Source organism: Aulostomus chinensis, chromosome 11 (assembly GCF_037954235.1).
Source record: "Aulostomus chinensis isolate RoL2024-O1b breed Wild chromosome 11, RoL_Achi_v1.0, whole genome shotgun sequence".
Classification (NCBI taxonomy): Eukaryota; Metazoa; Chordata; class Actinopteri; order Syngnathiformes; family Aulostomidae; genus Aulostomus; species Aulostomus chinensis.
In genome coordinates this window covers 11,305,134-11,325,000 of record NC_141330.1, presented here as the reverse complement: position 1 = coordinate 11,325,000, position 19,867 = coordinate 11,305,134, and the positions used below count along the sequence as shown (strand labels likewise).

The following is a 19,867-nucleotide window of genomic DNA, read 5'->3' as shown; positions in this document are numbered from 1 at the left end:
CTAAGATCTAGTTGAGACCCATCTTTTGACACTAGGAGTTTCTTGAATAATGTGTGTGTGTGTGTGTGTGTGTCTGTAAATCCCTTCCTCCTCTCTTACCAGCGTAGCTCCTGGGCGGGTCCTCATGTCAACCAGTCCACCAGGGGGAGGCTGTTTTCCAGGAAAATTGTTATAGTAAGGGACCTCAGGAGGAGGAGCAGCCTCATCATCCTCTTCCTCCCATGCAGAGCCATCAAATGGGGCCATCCTGGAGAAGAATGATGATGGACACATTAGGGGGGGGGGGGGTTCAGTGTGCTTATATACAGTATAGACTTGTACCTGTCATGAGGCGTGACCAGTTTGGGTGGGTTTTTCAGGTACTGTTTAAAGCGTAGTTCGAAGGCCTGTCCGATGGTGCTGATGACTTCCTGGGCTAAACCCTCAGAACACTCCAGAATATGACACGCTGCAAGAGAGGTGGTGCCAGGACAAAAAGCTTTTATGTCACTTACATAAAAGAAGATGATGAATTCTATTCAAATATGTGTTTAATGTTGCTAGAATCTTAATGTGCCTGATGTAAGCACAAAGACTTAATAGATTTTTTAATTTGCACTGAGTGCAGAACCAATAAATTGTCTTCCATCCTCTATTCAACTTTATTGCATGGAAAATCAAATTGCAGTTCCCACATTTTTTGCATACAAGCATGGAAAAAAAAGTAGATTGTTATGCCTGCTCAGTAGTAAATGTACCGTTTCTTTGTTCTGCACACTGGGTCTGTAATAGCTGAGCTCGAGTGGGTGGTTAGCCAAGTTCAAACGGAAATAAGGAATTTGGATTCATTTATATAATTTGACTGTTAGTATTAATTTGCAGTATTTGCTGAAAGGGGGGGGGGGAATCTTGAAATCTCCTGTATCACAGTGCAATAAGAGAGAATGTTGAGAGAAAAAAATATGTGACTGGTATCCAAGGAGCAACGGATATATTTAGACTTCTGTCGTGATCAGAGGTCCGTGCGCACCGAGGGCTTGACAAAGTTCAACATCACTTTTCTTCAACTTTATAAAGTGCCACTAAAGTGGCAAATGCTGCCAGAGTAGAGGTGTCACTTCGCTGTTTCTGCTCACCTCTCTGGTTGACTGGGTCTTTGGCCACATATGCTACGTACTCAGCCGTATCCTGAGGGAGATGGGGGGGGGGAGACAATTAGGGGGAGGAGGACAGGGGTTTGGGGGAGATAGAAATCGATAGGTGGAAGAAGTTAAAGGCAGGTTTAGAATTCAGAGGTTGAAGAGAAGAAAGAACAAGAAAAAGCTGTAGCCTTTAACAGGAGTTAAACAGCACACAGTGAGCTGAAAGAGAAATGACATGAAGTAATAATGAGATCAAGCTTGGAAGAGAAGGACTGCAAACCGGCGAGGCAGCAATGGAGTGAGTGGTTTTCATAGGAATAAAATATGACAGAAGACAGGAAGGAAGGATATGCTGGCGGAAGAAAGATGGAAAAAAAGCGAGAGAGAGATTAGAGCTCAGAGAAACAGGGAGAGAGAGAGAGAGAGGGCGAGAAAGAGAGAGGGAGAGGGTTGGGTGACTCACTGGGTCGCCTCCAGAGGCGAAGGAGATGGACTGCATGTGATGATTGGCGATTATCTGTGAAGAAAAGGAAAGAGAAAGAGAGAGAACGAGAAAGCGAGAGAAAGAAAGATGGGTGACATGAAGTACATGGGAAGTGAAATGAACGCATATGATGGAGACAAATGAGGAATCATTACTGAGACGTGATTTTTCCTCCACTGAGTGTGACAAACTGCAGAAGAGATACAAAAAACTAAGGACAAATAGCTGGAACACCTTTTTAACAATCTTCCTCATTTGCACATGTCGGATCAATATCAGCATCAACACTTGCTAGTGCTCCCTGAACATTGTGTGGTCTAAAGCTTTATTTATGAATGGGTATATGCTGTGGCTTGCTTCTTTGCTTCTACATGTCGTGTGTATACTACACACAAACATAATGCGGATGACGAAGGACTCAAACAAAGCAGGTGAGGGTTGAATTTAGCCAAAGAACGTACCAAATAGTGAAGATGAGGTCATCAACTTGATTTATTTACTTAGTGAATGATTAAATCCTAAAATGGGAAAACCTTTTTCAATATATTATTTGTTCTATCTGTAAAACCAGAAGCAAAGTTTTCTTGTCCCTTGAAGACGAGATACAACATCCAAGTCCTTTGAGGCCCTTTTCAAAACGATGACATAAGAGAGTGGAGCGCAAATGAAGGAGGAAGAATACGACCATGAAGTGGCGGACACAGATTTGGAGGAGCCTGTTGACCCACTGGACAGAGACTAGTGGATAAGGGAGCTGTGTGAGGAGGAGGAGGACGAGGAGGAGGAAGATGAGGATTTGGACGAGTTTGTCGGATTCATCCAGAGAATTATCACCCAGGCTGGAAGAGCGATTGATCACCATCGACCTGCCTGATGATGCAACACTGCTGCGGGTGGCTTTTTTTTCTAACATTTTCAACAAAGAGAGATGGTTGTGACTTGGGAGAGATTAATAAATTGGCAGAAAATAGCACAAGAGAAACTCAGCAGTGGGTGGACGACTGTTACTGACATAGAAATGAAAACTTCCATTGTCAACGTGTCTCACCGTGGGCATTCTTTAGCTGCCGGCAAGGAGACATTTTGGGGTAATAAAAGAAGTTGCTTTATCACACCTAAGCCATGTAGCGCTGCGGATATGTGATCAACTTTGATCAGGGAGGTAGAAGAAGCATAATGATGATGCTGGTGTGAATTTTAATTTTAATTTTTTAATTTAGTTGTTTTTTTAACCTCATTTTTTTGGTTTTGTTGATTTTTTTAAATATATTTAATCAATTTATTTCATCTTTCTGTCTGCTACAGAGGCACACAAAGAGTTTTGGTAGACATTGAGAAGGTTTTTCAGAACGGCCTGAGATTTTGGGAGGAAAGTTCCAAAAATATTGTTTTTTTTTTCTTTTCCCTTTGGTCTTAGCAGGTTAAATCAGTTAAATCATTACTTAAAAACATATCTGTTAAAATACCAAATACCAAAATTCGTATTCTGTGTGCTGTGAATTCCGATTAGCACATAATAATAAATAATTGGTCATGGTCACAAATGTACAAAATACCAACAGAGGTTCAGTGAGAATGGTTTCAATCCCACCTGTTTGCAGTCAGAGGCCAGCAGGTTGAGGCTACTGGTGGAGATGGTGAGGCTAATCGTCATGCCAGCAAACTGCAGGTTACTCTTCCCCAGAATGGACGCCAGACATCGAGAGGAAGGCTGCGAACGAGACAAATGTGGTCGAAGAGTAATAAACAATGAGCAGAAACAGAAAACAGGAAATGGGTTTTTGTTGCTATTGTTGTTGATGTTGTTGTTTTTAGCTTCAACAAGTCATCCACTGAGTGCTCTCTGGCTGTGTGGGAGTCTATGGGTTCATGTGTGGAAATGCCTGTGACTGGGAACCAGAGAACAGCTGCAATTGTGAAAGTGATCCTGTCTCCAAGGCCAACTGTGACCAATGAGACGTAGACAGGACAATTCACATACTGTAGGCTGGGCCAAGACCATCGCAGAGCCCACGCCAGCGCTATTGTGCCAGTCCGTTTATCCCAACCCTCCTGTTCTCATGGCTTTCATCCATATCTGCTCCAGAATATTTGGAGTATGCTGCAAAAAAATGTGCGTCCATCAAGGCAAGGACGTACATGCTCAGCCACATTAACCTCAGTCCAGCCAAACCGGAGGGCATAGACTAGTTTAATGTATTCTCGGATAATTTACATGCTAAAGCTGTTGTTTGTCTGCTGTGCTGTACTGCCAGACATTCTTTGGTCAAACCCTGAAATGGTTGCTCACAGCTGGATTTAACCACCTGTTTTATGAACTTTTTTTGTTGTTGTTGTTGTTTTACAGCGATACACTTCAGACACATAAAGCAGACTGTCGGCTCTGACTTGCTTATCTGTAATGTCTCTCTGGCTCCATAAAATCAGCAACTCCACCTCTCCGGCCTTGCATGCAACAACAGGGCAAGAATGAACCAGAGTAAATAGTAATTACCTGCGAGAAGGCCGCCGACCGCATAAGTTTACAATCAACCTAAATCAAGATCTGTGTGTGCGAGGAGAGTGTGTGTCTGAATGGCCAACTGACCACAGAGTGGACAATCCAGCTAAATCTAGCTCTCATCCAGAAAATCTCTTACCACTGCTGCCCACTTAAGCCGTATAAATAAATAATGGTCTGTATGGGTGTGTGCTGGGGCCATTGTGCATGCTGTGTACCTTTCTCCTGCGCTGGGCTCCTTTGGCTCCGGGTACTGCCTCGCACACCACTGAGATAGCCTCCCTGAAACATTAACAACATGCAAGTGTTATAGCATGTTATCAAGACCAACACCGTCCTGGATATATCATTATTGTGTATTAAATGAGACCTAGCAGTGGGTGATTGAATTTATTATCCCTGGCAACAGTACTAGTCCTGGCCACAGAGCCAAACATCACTACGGAAACCAGAAGGAAACCACCAGGATTCCAGAACATTCTAATTTGAAGTGTGTGGGGGGGGTGCTGCTGACAGAGCAGTAGACATGTGCACACATACACACAGTCAGGCACTAATGCAGAAAGAAAGAGGCAAGCAAGAGAAGAGCGGTGTGTGTTCAATGTTCCTCTAAGTCTAACCCCACGTTTATCATAACGCCCTCACATACACGCATGAGGAATGGCAGCACATGAGCCCTGCGTTGTCTCACCTGGTAACCTGAGTTCTGGTATTGAAGTCCAGCGCTCGCATGGACTGTAGCACCTCCACGCAACCCATGTACTGCACAGGAAACAGGAAGGCAACACATTATGAGCAGAACAATAAAGCAACAGCTTCCATTCTTATTTAATGTACTAAGTGAACAAAATGATTTTACATATATATGTTTTAGAAAGGCAGTCAATCACTCACCCGTACAGTGTAGGAAACACCGGTGGTGCTGACCACATTGTCGGAGTGCAGCCAGCCACGCGTGGGTTTGTTGACAAAGGAGCCATGGCGTGTCCACTCATCTCCTCCCAGCTGCCCTCCTTCCACCCGTGCCCTTCTGGACGCCCCTCCCAGCCGGTTCATGTCCTGCAGAGGAGGACGGGGAGGTGGAGAAGGAGCAGTTAGAGTGGGAGCTGTGTGATGGGGCGGTGGGGACGAGCTAGAACTGCTCCTGTCATCCCCAGACGATTCAACAGGTGCTTGAGGCTGCTGCGGCCTGCTTGAAGCCTTTAGTCCTGGGAGGAGAGTGGCAGAGACACCCAGACGAAGGGATCCCATCCTGGGGAAGAAGGAGCAGAGGGTGGTGGGGCTGTTCTCAGCCGGGTGGGGAGAAGAGGGGGGCAAAATGGGAGTGAGAGACGAGGAGGATAGAGAAGAAGGTAAACCAGTGGAGGGAGTTAGAGGAGTAGCAGGACTGGAAGGAGGGAAGGATGATGGATTGGAATTTGTTTCGTCGGTTGAGCTTAGGGATTCACTCCGAAAGTGGGTGTACTTAGTTTTTGGGACAAGCTCCATAGTGATCCGGCAGTATCAGTTTTATATCTGCACAAGTCCACACAGGCTCTAGTGATTCAATCAAAGTCTCTTTGTTTCAGAATTCAAACTTTCTTTCTAAAGGACACACAGCCATCTGTCTGTCTCCTCCGTGTAAGACCTGCATCCATCTGTCTGGTTGTCTGTCCTCCACTTATTACCAGGCAGCCAAAACTGAACTGCTTTAAAAATGGCTTCATCCACAATGAAAGCAGAATTAGAAAAGGCGCTGAGGAAAAGTGGCGTGTCCCATGTGATGGTAGGATGCAGATGAAAAAAGTTTGCATTTAGTGCACCAGTGCCGATCATGTTGTCATCAGTTGGCTTTTCAAATCTGCATCAGTGTCCTTTTTGTTCCTGGAGACTGATGATGACATGGTCTTAGCTCTCGACAAAGTGTTCCTCTTCATCAACTGTTTTTTCCATCATGTAAAACAATATCTGTGAGTATCTTGTCCCAATTTAATAGCCTTCAGTGAAGGCCAGTTATCCAGCTGTCGCCAGCACCATGGAGAATCAACACAAGTGATTGTCTCTCAACACTCCCTCGCATGTGTGTGTTACTTCTCTGAGGGAATGCTTCTTTGACCGTGAATGTGTGTGTGTGTGTGTGTGTTTGTGTGTGTGGAGCAGCTTCCCTTGGCAGCTCTATCCCGCTTGACACAGGCCCATAAAAATCCTATTAGCAGCCAACGAGGGGATTGCAAGGGGCCTGCGTGCGGTACTACGCCAGCACACATACACAGCTTCTATTGGTTGATACTCCAACAAGCACCTGCAGAGCTCAATGAAGCTCAAATGAAGAGAAAGGAGGCTTACTAAAGTATGGCTAGTGTCCAACTCCTGGTAACAGCACTCTTTCTTTAGCACCTACTTTCACTCCCTCTCTCTCTTCCTCCAAACGGTTTCATGTCCACTCTGAATGGCCCTCGCTCTGTCCCTCCCTGCATCTCCTTCTTCGTCCTCTCTCTTCTTCCAGATCACTTCTGGCACAGCATCTTTTCCTTTCTCTGCACTCTTGTCTCTCTTATCTCTCTTCTCCTGGAAGCCCTCTCTCTTCCTCCACACAATGTACTCTGCTAACCTCTGTCTCTCCAATGCCTCCGCCCTCTCCCGTGCCACCACTTCCTCTCTCCTCTTCCAGATGATCTCCCCCTCACCCCCTCCCTCGTGTGCTTGCCCGTTCTCCAGGCTGCCCTGTTTAACAGTCCCTCTGTCTAATATGTTAATGGTGAGCCCCTTCTCCCTGCCTCCTTCCTCAAGAGGGATGGCTAAAGGCTAGGCATGGTCACCTATATAGACACACATAAGAAAGAGAAGGAAAATAAGTTAAGACTGGGCCAGCAGAGTTGGGCCCGTCCCTGACTGAAGTTCCTGATAAAACAAGTGAGGCTGCCCTACAACTGGCCACCTCAGTTTGGATGGTTTTTTTTCTGGAGCACCATTAGAAATTGGTAGGTTGAATCTGAGATGTTGTCTGTGTCTGGTATAGTGACACACACTGCAGTAGCACGGTGGTGATGTAACTCTAGAGAATGTAGGTCATTGGCTGATGACAACCAACGGTGGGTCTGTTATGATGGGAATGAGACCTGATTGGTCAACTTTGAACTTCCAACCCAGGATTCCCTGAATGATGCTGGAGGTTCGTCGGAGTTCAACATGAACTCGTTCACCCAGCTGGAAATGCTCAGTTAAACCTGCACTCTGTTATTATACTCTCACATCTTCATTAGCGCCTACCTCAAACAAGTTCAGAATACAGTCGGTTACCTGAGAGAAAAGCGTTGACACAGCCCCTTGTGATATGTTAGATTAAGGGAACTGCTTCCTTCCTCCCTTATCTAAGGAAGAGCTTATCAAGCCGCAGCTTAGCTCTCGACTACAAACTACAGTACAGATGCCATGGAACATCTCATACTCTGCATAGTCCAACCTCAAAGGCAAACAACAGTCTGTTTACATTAACAGTCTCTCACAACCTTAAGTCCCACAAAAAAAACACACGTCTGCAGCGGTTTGCCCTCAGTAGGAAGCAAGGCTACACCTACAGGCTGCAGCGAGCTGGCTAGCCTACACCTCAGCAGTGTTCAGGCACTAGTCATATTTACAATCTCCTGACCTTTACACCATCAAAGGAAAGCAAGGTTTACACACACCTTGCTCACACCACTTCCACTTGGTTGTGAATTTGGCACCAGTGTTTCAGTGATACCAAGAGAAAAAGTTGATTCTTCCGTACACCGACGCTTCAGAACATAACTGAAGTACAGAGCACCAGCTTGTGGTGGGCGTTGGATGCATGGCAAACGAACAGTCGCCTACACCAGTCTAGCACCGCGGAGGGATTGTCTAGCAATTCTAGCTAGTCATCCATCTGGCTGATAAGCACCATGAAGGATCCAGTCACACTCACACACTGTCAGACAGGCTGGGGTGATCTCCACACAGCTGTGCAGAAATATGGCTGAAAAAGTCACAAAAGACACCCCTGTATTTACAGAACAAACAAAAACCCACAGCTAATAAAAACAGTTTTATCCTAAAAATGTCAAAAGATACAATGTGAATAGACTTCCTATTATTAGCTATGAAAGCACAGTTGTGTTCTCTCACACTCAACTGTACATAAATGCTTTAATAACAGTTAACCCTCGCCTGCCTGAAGATGTTTTTAGTCCAGAGGAGACAAGTGAGGGTCACTGCCTTGAAAGAGTTCACTGAGACAAAGACAGTAAAAGAATCTGTCCGTGTCAAACGTAGCACACCCAATAATCAGCAATTAGAGGAGATGTATGTCCCAGTGCAACAAAAACTGAAGTCATTTCTGTCATTGCTTATCATGGAACATCAACTTGACCAATGACAGCAGTTGATAGTTGCTGCTTGTAAAGGTGAGTTCAGGACAAACGAGGCTGAGCTGACTCGCACAGGATGAATAAACACAATGGGGGGAGGCAGCAAGGGGACCAGGTGACCTGAAACAACCCTGATTCTCGGAGAATCCCGAGCTCAGCGTCGACACAAAAAAAGCATAGAGTAATCAAAAAAAAAAGAAAAAAATGGAAGAAAAAAAAAAGCCCACACACGATCTCCAAGAAAAAAAACCCCAACCTAAAAACTGTACACAACTAATCCAGTCTACTGGTTCTTATCTACTAAATATATACAATTACCAAACTAAGCAGCACCAACTTTGAATATAAGACAAGAAATAAGAACTTTACATCTTTCTCTGCCTGACGCGGCAGCCCATTGCTATGGCAACAGACAATAAAAGAGATGCCTGCAGAGGACGTATATTGAGAAGTCCCGACAACGGCAGACAAAGAGGGAACTGGTTTGTCAAATCATACGGCAGCGGCTAACAGCTGCAACAAAAGGTTCCACATTATTTTTTTTTCATCCAATAGGAGGAAAAACTACAGACTCCTAGAAAGATCAATAGCTTTCAGGAAATGATCAAAGTTTGACCAGCGTCGCGCCAGCCATAAAACCCAATCAATGTTGACATCCCATGTTGGCGGCATGCACTGACTCCAACTAGGGCATGTAGAATTGTATGCCTGATGTCAATAAAAAAAACAAAAAACAATAAATCACAATCCTAATAACAGTACAAATAACACAATCCTAATTATCTAGTTATTAAGGATGTTTAAAAAACTTGCATAAAAACAACCTGAATATTCTGTGCAGCAGCTAACAAAGATGATTGTAAATCTAATACTCATAGAGAATAGAAAATCAGTCTATATTTACAAAAAAACAACAACTATTGAACTGGAGTGTACAAAGTGAAATCAAATTTTCAAATTCTTTTTTTTGTATCAATTAAAAGCATTAACAGTTTCTTTTTTGTTGTTTAAAAAGCATACAGTTGATAATCCATGGTGATTTTATCTAAAGCTGGGGTCCGTGTTCACATGAGAACCATATTAATGTTTAAACAGCCAAAGACTATCCGGTCATCCGTCCTCTTCTTCCTCTTTCAGGCTCTTCGTCCCTCCACTCCCTGAAAAACGTGCTTCTCCTCTGATCCGCTCTTCCGCTCGATTAATTCACAAAGTCACTGTCGGCTGCTCCTCTCCAACTATCCTCTCCTCCGCTTCCCTCCTCTTTCTCTCTCTCTCTCACTGTCCCTCTCTCTCTCAGCAGATGGTGAAATGGCAGAGCAGCCAGGGTGGACAATGGCAAGACTTCATTGTGCTCCTCTTCTCCCCTCTCGACTGCCTCTTATCCCCACTTTCCTTCCACCTCAGTTTGAGGGACGAACACGCTGTCTGTCCTCCCCTCCTCCCTGTCTGGGTGGGTGATGCTGCCTCCCATTTTCTCTCTTACCGTCTCTCACCCTCTCTTTCTCTCTCTCTCAAACACACACATACACAGACACACGCTCGGCTGATGTCTCTGCCCTCCCCACCTCCTTTTTCTACCATCCTACCTCCTTCCTGTTTCCCCCCCACCTCCCCTCTGCAGCCTCAGATTAGCAGTGCACATGTGTATGCGCAGTGAGATGCTGCACTCCTGCACATTAATGCAAACAATCCAAGGGGAGATGTGCAATAAGGGAGGAATGGGGGATGGGGGGGTCCATGTTGGCTAGTCAAGGCTCCTCCCATATTCATGTTAAGTAACCATAGAAATGGAGTGAAAGAAGAAAGAACGCGCGGATGGGGACAGTTGATGCTCCCTCTGTGGGTTGTATAGTGTGACATGAGGTCACTCTGTGTAACCTTGTTGAACGTGGACAGATTAAAAAAGAAAAAAAAAACAAGAAAAAAAGAAAAGACAAAAACACTGGTACTCACATTCTAAATGTTCTACTTCTCCCTACATGGTTAAAGTTCTCTGCAGGAAAGTACATGTTATTAGCGGGCAATAAGTGAGTCATTCTGTACAGGTAGACGGAGGGCAGGTTTCCCCGTGATTGGTATCGACATTCAAGTGTGTATCTGATGAGAAAGCAGTGTTGCAGAAAGCAGAAGAAACTACCCAAATAGTGCCACAGGAGCCAGACAGGGTGAATAGAAGGAGTCCTCGAATGACACCTCGGAACCAGACAGGGTGAGTAGTATGGAGTCCTCAAATAACTCCTCGGAACCAAACAGGGTTAGTACTACGGAGTCCTCAAATGACACCTCGGAACCAGACAGGGTGAGTAGTATGGAGTCCTCAAATAACTCCTCGGAACCAAACAGGGTTAGTACTACGGAGTCCTCAAATGACACCTCGGAACCAGACAAAGGAGCCCTAAAACAATACCTGGGAACTCGGGATGTAGCTAACGATTATTTGTATTGTCAATAAAAGATTTTAATTCAATTGTCAATTAAAAAAGAATTTGTGGAAAATGTGACAGATGCTCAACCCAAAGTAATATATTCAAATTGTTTCTTTTGTACATCTAACAGTCCCAAATTTAGAGACTCTTCATTTTATGTCAGAAATATGTCATACATGAGCAAAAGAAGGCAGCAAACCCTTGTATGTAGGAGACGGAAGGCAGTGCATGTTAGATATCTTTGCTTGATATAACAAAAAAAAGATTAATCAAAGCTCAAGAGAGTGGGTGATTAATTTTCTTTCAATCAACTGTTATATTGGTCGATTCATTTCTGCAGCTCCACTCCAAACAATAAAGTTTGAATTGCAAGGAGTCCTCGAATGACACCTCTGAACCAGACAGGGGGAGTAGTGAGGAGTCCTCAGATGACACCCCAAAACAGTGTTGTTGCAGTACTACATTTGACCACTACACCCTCATTATGGAGTACTCTCAGGGTTGTGAAGGCTCAGAAATCAGACAAGTACAGAGAACTAAAGTGTCATTCAAGGTGATCTCCATCATCTTTCCCCTCACGGTGATTTGATGTGTGGTGATTGGTATGATAGTGTCCCGTGAAGTTTCCACACACACCATGACTGAAACCAGTACAACACACAGTACACTGTGGCTTAGGGTTAACAGAAAAATAGCACAGTGTTGTTTTCTTAAACTAGTGTATTCTATCTTAACAATTTTTTTTTTATTGCAGAAGTGTATAAACAGCGCTACTGGAGATACACATCTACATACACAGGGCTGCACAATTAATCATGCATGACTTGCGTTCTTGCGCTTGTTGAATGCTGCAGGGAAAACATTTAATGAAATGAGGCACCACATGTACAGCATAAAATAATGTTGTTTTTTAAAATCACTGTAAGGAGGTGCAACAGTGCAATACATCATACAGTATTGCTATGAGACTGTGCTTAGCTCAACCTTTTTTTTTTCTTTTTTTGTGTGAAAAATGCCCCAGTTTCTGCTGCTGCTGAAATCAATCTCAATGGGTCAGCCAAAGCTCAACTTTTTTCATTTCAGAGACTCAGGCTTTAATAAACGCTCCTTAAAATTACACTTTGAGAAAACTGAATTGTGATACATGAAAAATAAAAATGTAGGACACAAGGAACATTTTACAAGGTCTTATCGAAATTAAACAGGATTTCTTTATTAGCATTACACTATTACCACCCCTATACTAACAAAAGCTAGAAAACTCATTTGTGGGACTTTTTCCTTAATCATGCAGCCCTAAATTTAGAAAGATCTATTAAATATGAGATTAGTTTTTAAATCCTTCTTAAGAGAAGTGGAACAAATTATTATTGTCAGGAGGGTTTGCTTATTTTAATTAATTTTTTAACCTAAAATAAAAACCACAACTGCAATGTGATTTACATATCAGACATACAAATTTTAGTAAATTAAGATCAGAAAAAGTAAACCCTTCACCACAGTGTCACAATGTGTTTTTGCTTCAGTGGTTGTATCATCTGATGTCTTACCACATATTCCATTGGCCAACACAGGCTGCCTGTCAGTCTTTAACCCTAAAAACACCAAAGTGCACATCAGCGCATGATAAACACACACACACACACACACACACACACACACACACACACACACACAAAGATAAGGAGCCAATCACAGCTTGCTCCGATGTTTCCCTTGCAGCTTCTTGACTCCCAGCATGCACTGCTCCCTGGATCAGCTGTGAAGAGGGTCATGGGACCTCTTGATATAAATGCTGCAGTTGATGAAGCGCACAACATTGATATAAGAGGGAGAGAGAGAAGGATAGATAGAGAGCGACAGAGAGAGAGAGAGAGAGAGAGAGAGAGCAAGATTGAGTGGGAGAGAGTAACAGAAAGTGAGAGGAAGACAGAGTGAGGAGAGAGAGAAAGAGAATAATCCAGTGAGCATGTTGGAACACAGGCTTCGGAATGACAGGAATTAACTGAAACGACTGCATGTGTAGGCTGTTTGTGTCTCAGCTTGCCCGGCACCACTTGGTTCTATGCGTGCTGTAGATGGAGACTGCAGCTCACCAGCATGAGATGAAAACAGTCCGACGGGCTGAGACAGAGCTCTGGATGTAATGCACATGCTGCAGGGCCACATCTGCTCTTAAACTGTACGTCTGTGTGTGTATAATCTCATTTGACTTGCCTCACTCACACAAGGCTAAAAAAAAAAAAAAAAAAAGAAACATTGCTTAGTAAACAGGCCTATGGCTGTCTAACTTCTCGCCTACGGGGCTGAGACGCTGTGTAACATCAGTTCCTATTACAGAGACATGACGAAGATGATGAGCGCAACAGGAACAGGAGGAGGGAGCATGACTGATCAAAAAAAAAAAAAAGAAGAAGAAAAAAGTGCAAACACGCACTTACGGGCTCATGCAGACAGCAATCAAATTTGAGAGAAATTAGAGTGTAGAGTGAACATTAGATTAGCAAAGCATTCAGCAGGAGGCCTTTCTGCCAGTTTCAAAGCTCCATGCACACAGCAAACATGTGAGCTGGCTATTTTAGGTTAGTCCAACCCCCTCCACTCCACCACCCCCTCCAACCACACTCCCACATCTCTCTGTCTTCTCCTTCCATCATTCCCTTCCGGCCTCTCTCCACTTACAACTTCCCTTTTGCTTTAACGGTCTCAGTTCCATCTTGCGTACAGCCTGATAAAATGTCTCACTGACTTCATTCAGATAAGTGTAGAATGTTCAAGTCAAAAATTTTCCAGCGTTATGCAGTTGTAGTTCAATCTGTGTGTGTGGCTTAATGCTTTCCTACAACACACAACAAAGCACTGCGGTGTTGAAGGTGAGGAGAGTTAAATGAAGAGAAGAAGCAATAAAGGAGAAAAAAGACTTTATTACCTCTGCCAAGGAAGTAATGTGATCACTGGTGTCGGTTTATTTGTTTGTCTGTTTGCAAGAGGACTCGAGAAGTTGAGGATGGATTTTGATTCAATTTGGTAAGATGATAGAACTTGTGTTGAGGAACAATTGATTAGATTTTGGAATTGATCCGGAAACTGATCCGTATCCAATGATGTCATATTGCCTTGGCAGAGGTATGCGTTCTCCCAGTGCCCTCTAGCATTCCTTAAAAATAAGATTCAAAAAGTGTTGTTTTAGCAAAAAATACCAGGAATTTTTAATGACGCCAAATCAGAACAATACCCTGTACTTACATACTATTAACTGTGTTACATAAAACCTCCCCACCATAACAATTTTTCATCCTAAGACAGGGGGGGCCAAACTTTTCCCCTGGAAGGCAAAAACAGAAAATTAATGGTGGGCTAAATAAAACCTGTTGTTAAAATGCCTTCCGTCGATTCAGCACAATCTGACTGCCCTTTTCTTACTTAATTTGTGCCAAATCTACATCTCGCGCAAAGTGTCACCCTGCTGCCATTTCAAACTACGAAAAGAAAAATTGTAAAGATTTGGGGATCCTACAAATATAAAGAAACACCATCCCTCAAAAAAACAGCATAAACAGTGATTTACATATGTTTTTAGTTACTTTTCATGTTTTATCAATACACCTGCTATGTTGTATGTATTTTATATATATATATATATATATATACACATACATACATACATATTATATACGTATATATCCACACAAAATTAAGTGACAAGTTTAAACGCTGCAGTGTGGGCATCATCATCTTGTGTGCAGAATGAGAACAAACACGTGGGATGGTGGAAATGGGGTTTCATCTAGAGTCAAAGAGGAAATTACATTAGTATTACAGAAGTGGTTGGGACAGAAAAGAATACCAGATTACAAAGCGTGTCAAACCCTGTATGAGAAAAAAAGTGCAAAAACACTGATCAAAATATATCAGATTTGCACCAAATGCATCACAATTTGAAAGGGAATTTTCTGAAAACTGCAAAAGAGAAATTTCATATTTGCATCCACTACTTCATGAATGAGTTAGTTCATAGAGGTAATTACTTTGTCTCTTAAAGAACCAGACTCTCCATTTCACTTCCTCTTTTATTCAGTCCAAATCAAAGCCAGTACTGCAGCATGTCATTAAACTTCAGTTTATTCTGGAGCTCTGTAGTGACCACTGAGATGCCCATCAGTCATTTCCCTGAACAGCATATTTGCTCTAAAATAAGCGCATCGAGTTACCCTCAGCTGAGGACTAAATCTCTGCATGTCTTTCTGGAGAATAGATTTATTTTGTATTAAGGTGAGTTAAAAGTTTGGTGCATTTAAACTTATTGTGGTTTCCATCACTTCTTCAGTACATCAGCCCTATCAAAAAAGAGCCTAAGTCTCAAGCAAGCAAGTCAAGCAAGAGTAAAAGTTTGCCTAACCACTGACCTCCATGTGAGATGTATGTTTTCACACTCATTCCACCATTAACCACATCCCCTTTCGTGTACATGACACCAAGTAAAGCTTGGTTTACATGGACAAAGTAAGTGGACCAGAAATACATTAATTGTGTACTGAGAAGTTGCTTATTACTTTTGGCTATAGTATTTGACTTGTACTGATAAAATGCTCAAATTATTATCATTATTTAAGTTTCATGAAAAGGCGACTGACTGAGTAAAATGTCATCATGGTATTTCACATCTGCTGCAAAAACCATAAAGCTAAACTGCATTGCAGCTATTTGAGGTATTGAAACTTGTCAGATTAGTAGCTGAAAGAATCAATGCAGCATTGCATCATGACGCAACTTATGATTTATCCTCCTCGTAGTATCACAGCTTATGAGGAATAGCAGAATTTGTTTGAGGAGAAAGTAGCATTACATTACACACACACACACACACACACACACACACACACACCAATATAGACAGATTTATCAGATAAAAAGATGCAGAAGGGTATTACAACTGTCCATATGTTTACAGCAGCCTCACACTTCACCGCTTCTGATCAAAAGATTTAAAGTGAGGTTCACACGGTGGTCTGATCGCTGAGCAGCATGGGAGGAAACACAGCTGTGACTCAGACCCATTGTGTAGAGGTAGAGACACACAACCATGTTATGACCTCGAAAACAACTCCTACAACTTGTTACCGGAACACACACACACACAAACGCACGCACGCACACTTATCAGACAAAAATATGCAGAGTGTATTATGTATATCTATATGTTTACAGCATCCTCGCACTTCACTGTTGTTTTGTTAATGGCAAAGCTTAAAGTAGCACAAGGCTAATTCAGGTACTATCAGTGCTAAAATTCTATTAAAAAAAAAAAAGCATATTCCTGGAGCTACTGCATGCATGTCTACCAGTGCCCGCGCGCATGCACGCACGCACGCACGCACACACACACGCACACCTGTCAAAGGAATAAGCGTCACACTGTCTCGTCAATCAGGACTGAGGCTTTCACTCTTGATTGATACAGTTTCAGCAGAACTGGACAGATCCAATTTCAATCAAGAGGATTCTGGATTGTACCAATGCTGTGATGGAGTGACTGAGATGCTCTGCTTTGACTGACAGGTCGGGCTATCCTCGTATATGTGTGTGTACGTCTTGTTTGTCTGGCTGCTGACATATGTCCGAATCTACCCTTTTTCGCATCAGTTGTTATTTGGACCTTCTCTTCCCCTCCATTTCATCAGCAGAGATAACTTGACCATATAATATCACGTCAGGGGCTGCTGGTGTGAGTGGTGTGGCTGACCCTGATAAGAGCCCCTGGGCCCACTGCCTTCAGCTGCCTCAATCATCCCACATAGCCTTGAGACTGTTGCCATAATAGTCTGTCTGTCCTTCACCTCTACGTGGTGAACTTTCGCTCGGTCACAGTGACCCCGTTTCAACACATCTTAGGTGTGTTTAGCTGATCCATCTCCATGGATACACTCACCACTGAAGGAGTAGTGGACCGTAACAACAAGCTCACAGAGGGATTGTGTACAGATTGGAGTGTGCATGCAGAGATAGGCTGGAGAGCTTATCTGACAAACAACTGAGCACTCAGAGAATCGCAGGAACACTTTATTATCGACTTAAGAAAAGGGACGCACAATAGTCATATCTCTTTTGTCTGATATATAAGAACTGATTTGGCAGATGGTCAATATTTAGCATTATGACCTGTACAATAACAAGTTATATTCACAGTTTGTACTTGAAACATATGTAAACACTGATTTTGAAAAAGTGACATTTTTCTTTATTTACCAAACATTTGTAAAAGGCCATAAATTGTTTTTATTGTTGTTTCATCATCATTTATGATGATGATGATGGATGCCTTGAGCACAGTTAGAATCCAAACGTTAGCCATGAGAGCAACTCAGATATGTTAAAAAAATGTACCAATATCTGCTGATACATAAAAACTCATATCATTTGTATAATTTTGTCGATAAAATGGTTACAATAGCCACTGCAGATGACACTATGTTCTGCATTGTGCAATAAAACACAAAAACAGGTACACCAGAGTGGCATTTTTGCATCAAACAATCAAAAAAAGTGAAGGTTAATTTGCTGTTGATCATAGAAACAATCATTAACCAGCCAAATGCAACACAACAAATCCGAAACTGCGAAAACGACACTAACTTCTTCAGCAGGCACCTGCAATCAGGACACACTCTGATCAACAAGGCGAGTTGCTGTTTAAATGGATACACTTTTAAGAGTCCCGTAAAAGTTAATATCATGATTGCCTGTCTGTTCCTATTTAAATTGAAGGTGTTGGTGGTGCTCTGTTGTTGCATTCTCTCATTTGCCTCTGAGTCTTACTATGAGCTACTTTGTTTTATTTTTTTAATTTGTTGATGCATTTCCTGTTTGTTTTTGTGGTGTGTTACATGTTGCACTACATGATTTCCTGTTATTTTTGCTCTTTGGATTTTTTTTTCTTCTTTTTTTTTTGTTTGTCTCTATGATTTACACTTTATGGTTCACCTTATATTCCAAATCAACATGTGAATATAGCTTTGTCTTCTATCATTAAGTCGTTTACTGAAAAAGCCCAAAATTTAGGCCGCTTAGACCTGTCATTGTTGTCTATTTATAACTAAACGCAGTGACTGTAAATCTACTAAAGCTTTAGCTTGAAATAACCAACCCTGGAACTCGTTTGACAGCGTGAGTAGGAACACACACACACACACACACTCACTCACTCACATATATATATAAATACATAAATATATACCCAGCTATGCGTGACTATGAGTAATACTTTTAACAGTAACCTGGCAGCTTTACACGCTGGCGGCCAAATATGACACAAGACACACAACACTTCTTCCCTTCGGCCGTCTTAAAGCCAGTAAGTCAACCATTTCCTCAAAGATTTTTGGTCAGTCTATGTAGAAGAACTGCGGGAAGACCGAAGGAGAGCACACAGAGTCCAAACCTCAGAAAAGTGTGCTCAACTTTAAACGAGCAACTTACCAGCTCTCTTCCCTCGAGTTGCCCCTCCTGCCCACCAAAGATGTGACTGCCCAAACTCAAGCCTAATGTCATCTACCAGGACGAAGGCTCGATGGTTTTGTCCGCCCCGTGCCTTGCACTTTTGATTAACTTCATAAGGGATGTGTCTAAACTTTTTCTTTCCTCTCTCCCTCTCCCTCTCCTTTCCTTTCCTTTCCTTCTCCCCCTCCCCCTCCTGCCTTCCCCTCCACGGTCACGACAGAAGCCACTTCCGCGAACAAATGGCAACGTCATCTGGCTCGTGTGTATGAGTGTGTGTGTGTGTGTGTGTGTGTGTGTGTGTGTGTGTGTGCTTGTGCACCTGGCTTATTCACTGGCAAGTCGTGTTAAAAAGAAGAAATCGAATTGAATGCCAAACCCACCGAACGGGAACTTACCTTAAATAAATAACTCAAATGAGAACAAGTTAAATTTCGTTTTAGTCGTTTAGTTCCTGTGTTTTTCTGAGAAAATATCGTTACCTTTTTACCAAGCAGCCCTCCAATACTGTCTCAGGTACTGGAGCTTTCTGCCATTTGATTTCAGAATTTTATGTACTGGGCTATTTTGAAGTTAATGCACTGAAAAACATAAAAGTTATTCCTCAATAAGGATTTGAAATATTAATAAAAAGGTCTGGTTTATTTATTTGAATGACTTATTTAATATCGTATTCATTTATTCTTTTTTAAACATGTATTTTGGATATTATGAACATAACCACTCTGTCAAAAACATACTTGACGGGTAAACTTGGCCATGATATAATAATAATAAACCCATTTAACTATGGCAGCTCACACGCACTCATGGAATATTCAAGTTCAATTGTGAGCCTTGTATATATATATAGAAGGCTCACAATTGAACTTGAATATTCCAGTAACTGGTAATATGGGTCATTATAGTACATGTACTGATGTCATGGAAGAAATTCTACCCCCACATCATAAAAATTCATTACTGTCGGAAAAGGTTTGATAGTTTATCATGTCATTACAAAATATTTTAAACAATACATTTCAGAAATTGATTAATAAATACTATGGATACATATTTTGGCATGATCTCATAATCTTGTTGTACAATGTGAAATTTTGACTTACTGTCTCATTTCTTGCCATGTGTTCACTTGTTTTGTCATTACAAACATTCCATCGGTTTTTTTCCTCTTCTGTTTTGGTTTGTTTACCATACTTATGATAAGAACATCACAATATCCAGACTTATCTGGACTTCTTTAGATTATTTTTTAGTAATTGTTGAAGGTCATGGAGTGTTAGGTCATATATGTCATTCTCAACTGGCCTGACAACTATTAAATTACATGATTGCTTCAGTGGCTGTAGCTTAAAAAGTTGTGTTGTAAGCATCATCAAGACATTCATATGTGCATTTCTATCGTTTAAATTTAAAAAGACAACAACAATAGGGCCTATATTCAGTTGCTACAATGGAACATTTAAACAGTTAATACC

At 42.1% G+C, this 19,867-nt stretch overlaps 1 protein-coding gene across 4 annotated transcripts in view; it reads right to left on the bottom strand.

Annotated features, from left to right (window-relative positions):
* Positions 1-18,568, bottom strand: part of shc1 (SHC (Src homology 2 domain containing) transforming protein 1) — a 23,113-nt gene extending 4,545 nt beyond the window's left edge. The window contains exons 1-9 of one of the 4 annotated variants that reach the window (XM_086218432.1): positions 18,372-18,568; positions 5,000-5,164; positions 4,797-4,867; positions 4,324-4,387; positions 3,197-3,316; positions 1,585-1,638; positions 1,116-1,167; positions 322-448; positions 100-247 (exon numbers count right to left, since the gene is read on the bottom strand). In XM_086218432.1, the coding sequence (XP_086074558.1) occupies positions 100-247; positions 322-448; positions 1,116-1,167; positions 1,585-1,638; positions 3,197-3,316; positions 4,324-4,387; positions 4,797-4,867; positions 5,000-5,164; positions 18,372-18,443 (873 nt within the window). In that variant the 5' untranslated portion in view covers positions 18,444-18,568. Of the gene's footprint in view, positions 1-99; positions 248-321; positions 449-1,115; positions 1,168-1,584; positions 1,639-3,196; positions 3,317-4,323; positions 4,388-4,796; positions 4,868-4,999; positions 6,719-18,371 lie in introns of those variants that run through there. The other 3 variants (XM_086218431.1, XM_086218429.1, XM_086218430.1) reach the window with 3 other exon arrangements.
* Between the last annotated feature and the right edge of the window lie 1,299 nt (positions 18,569-19,867).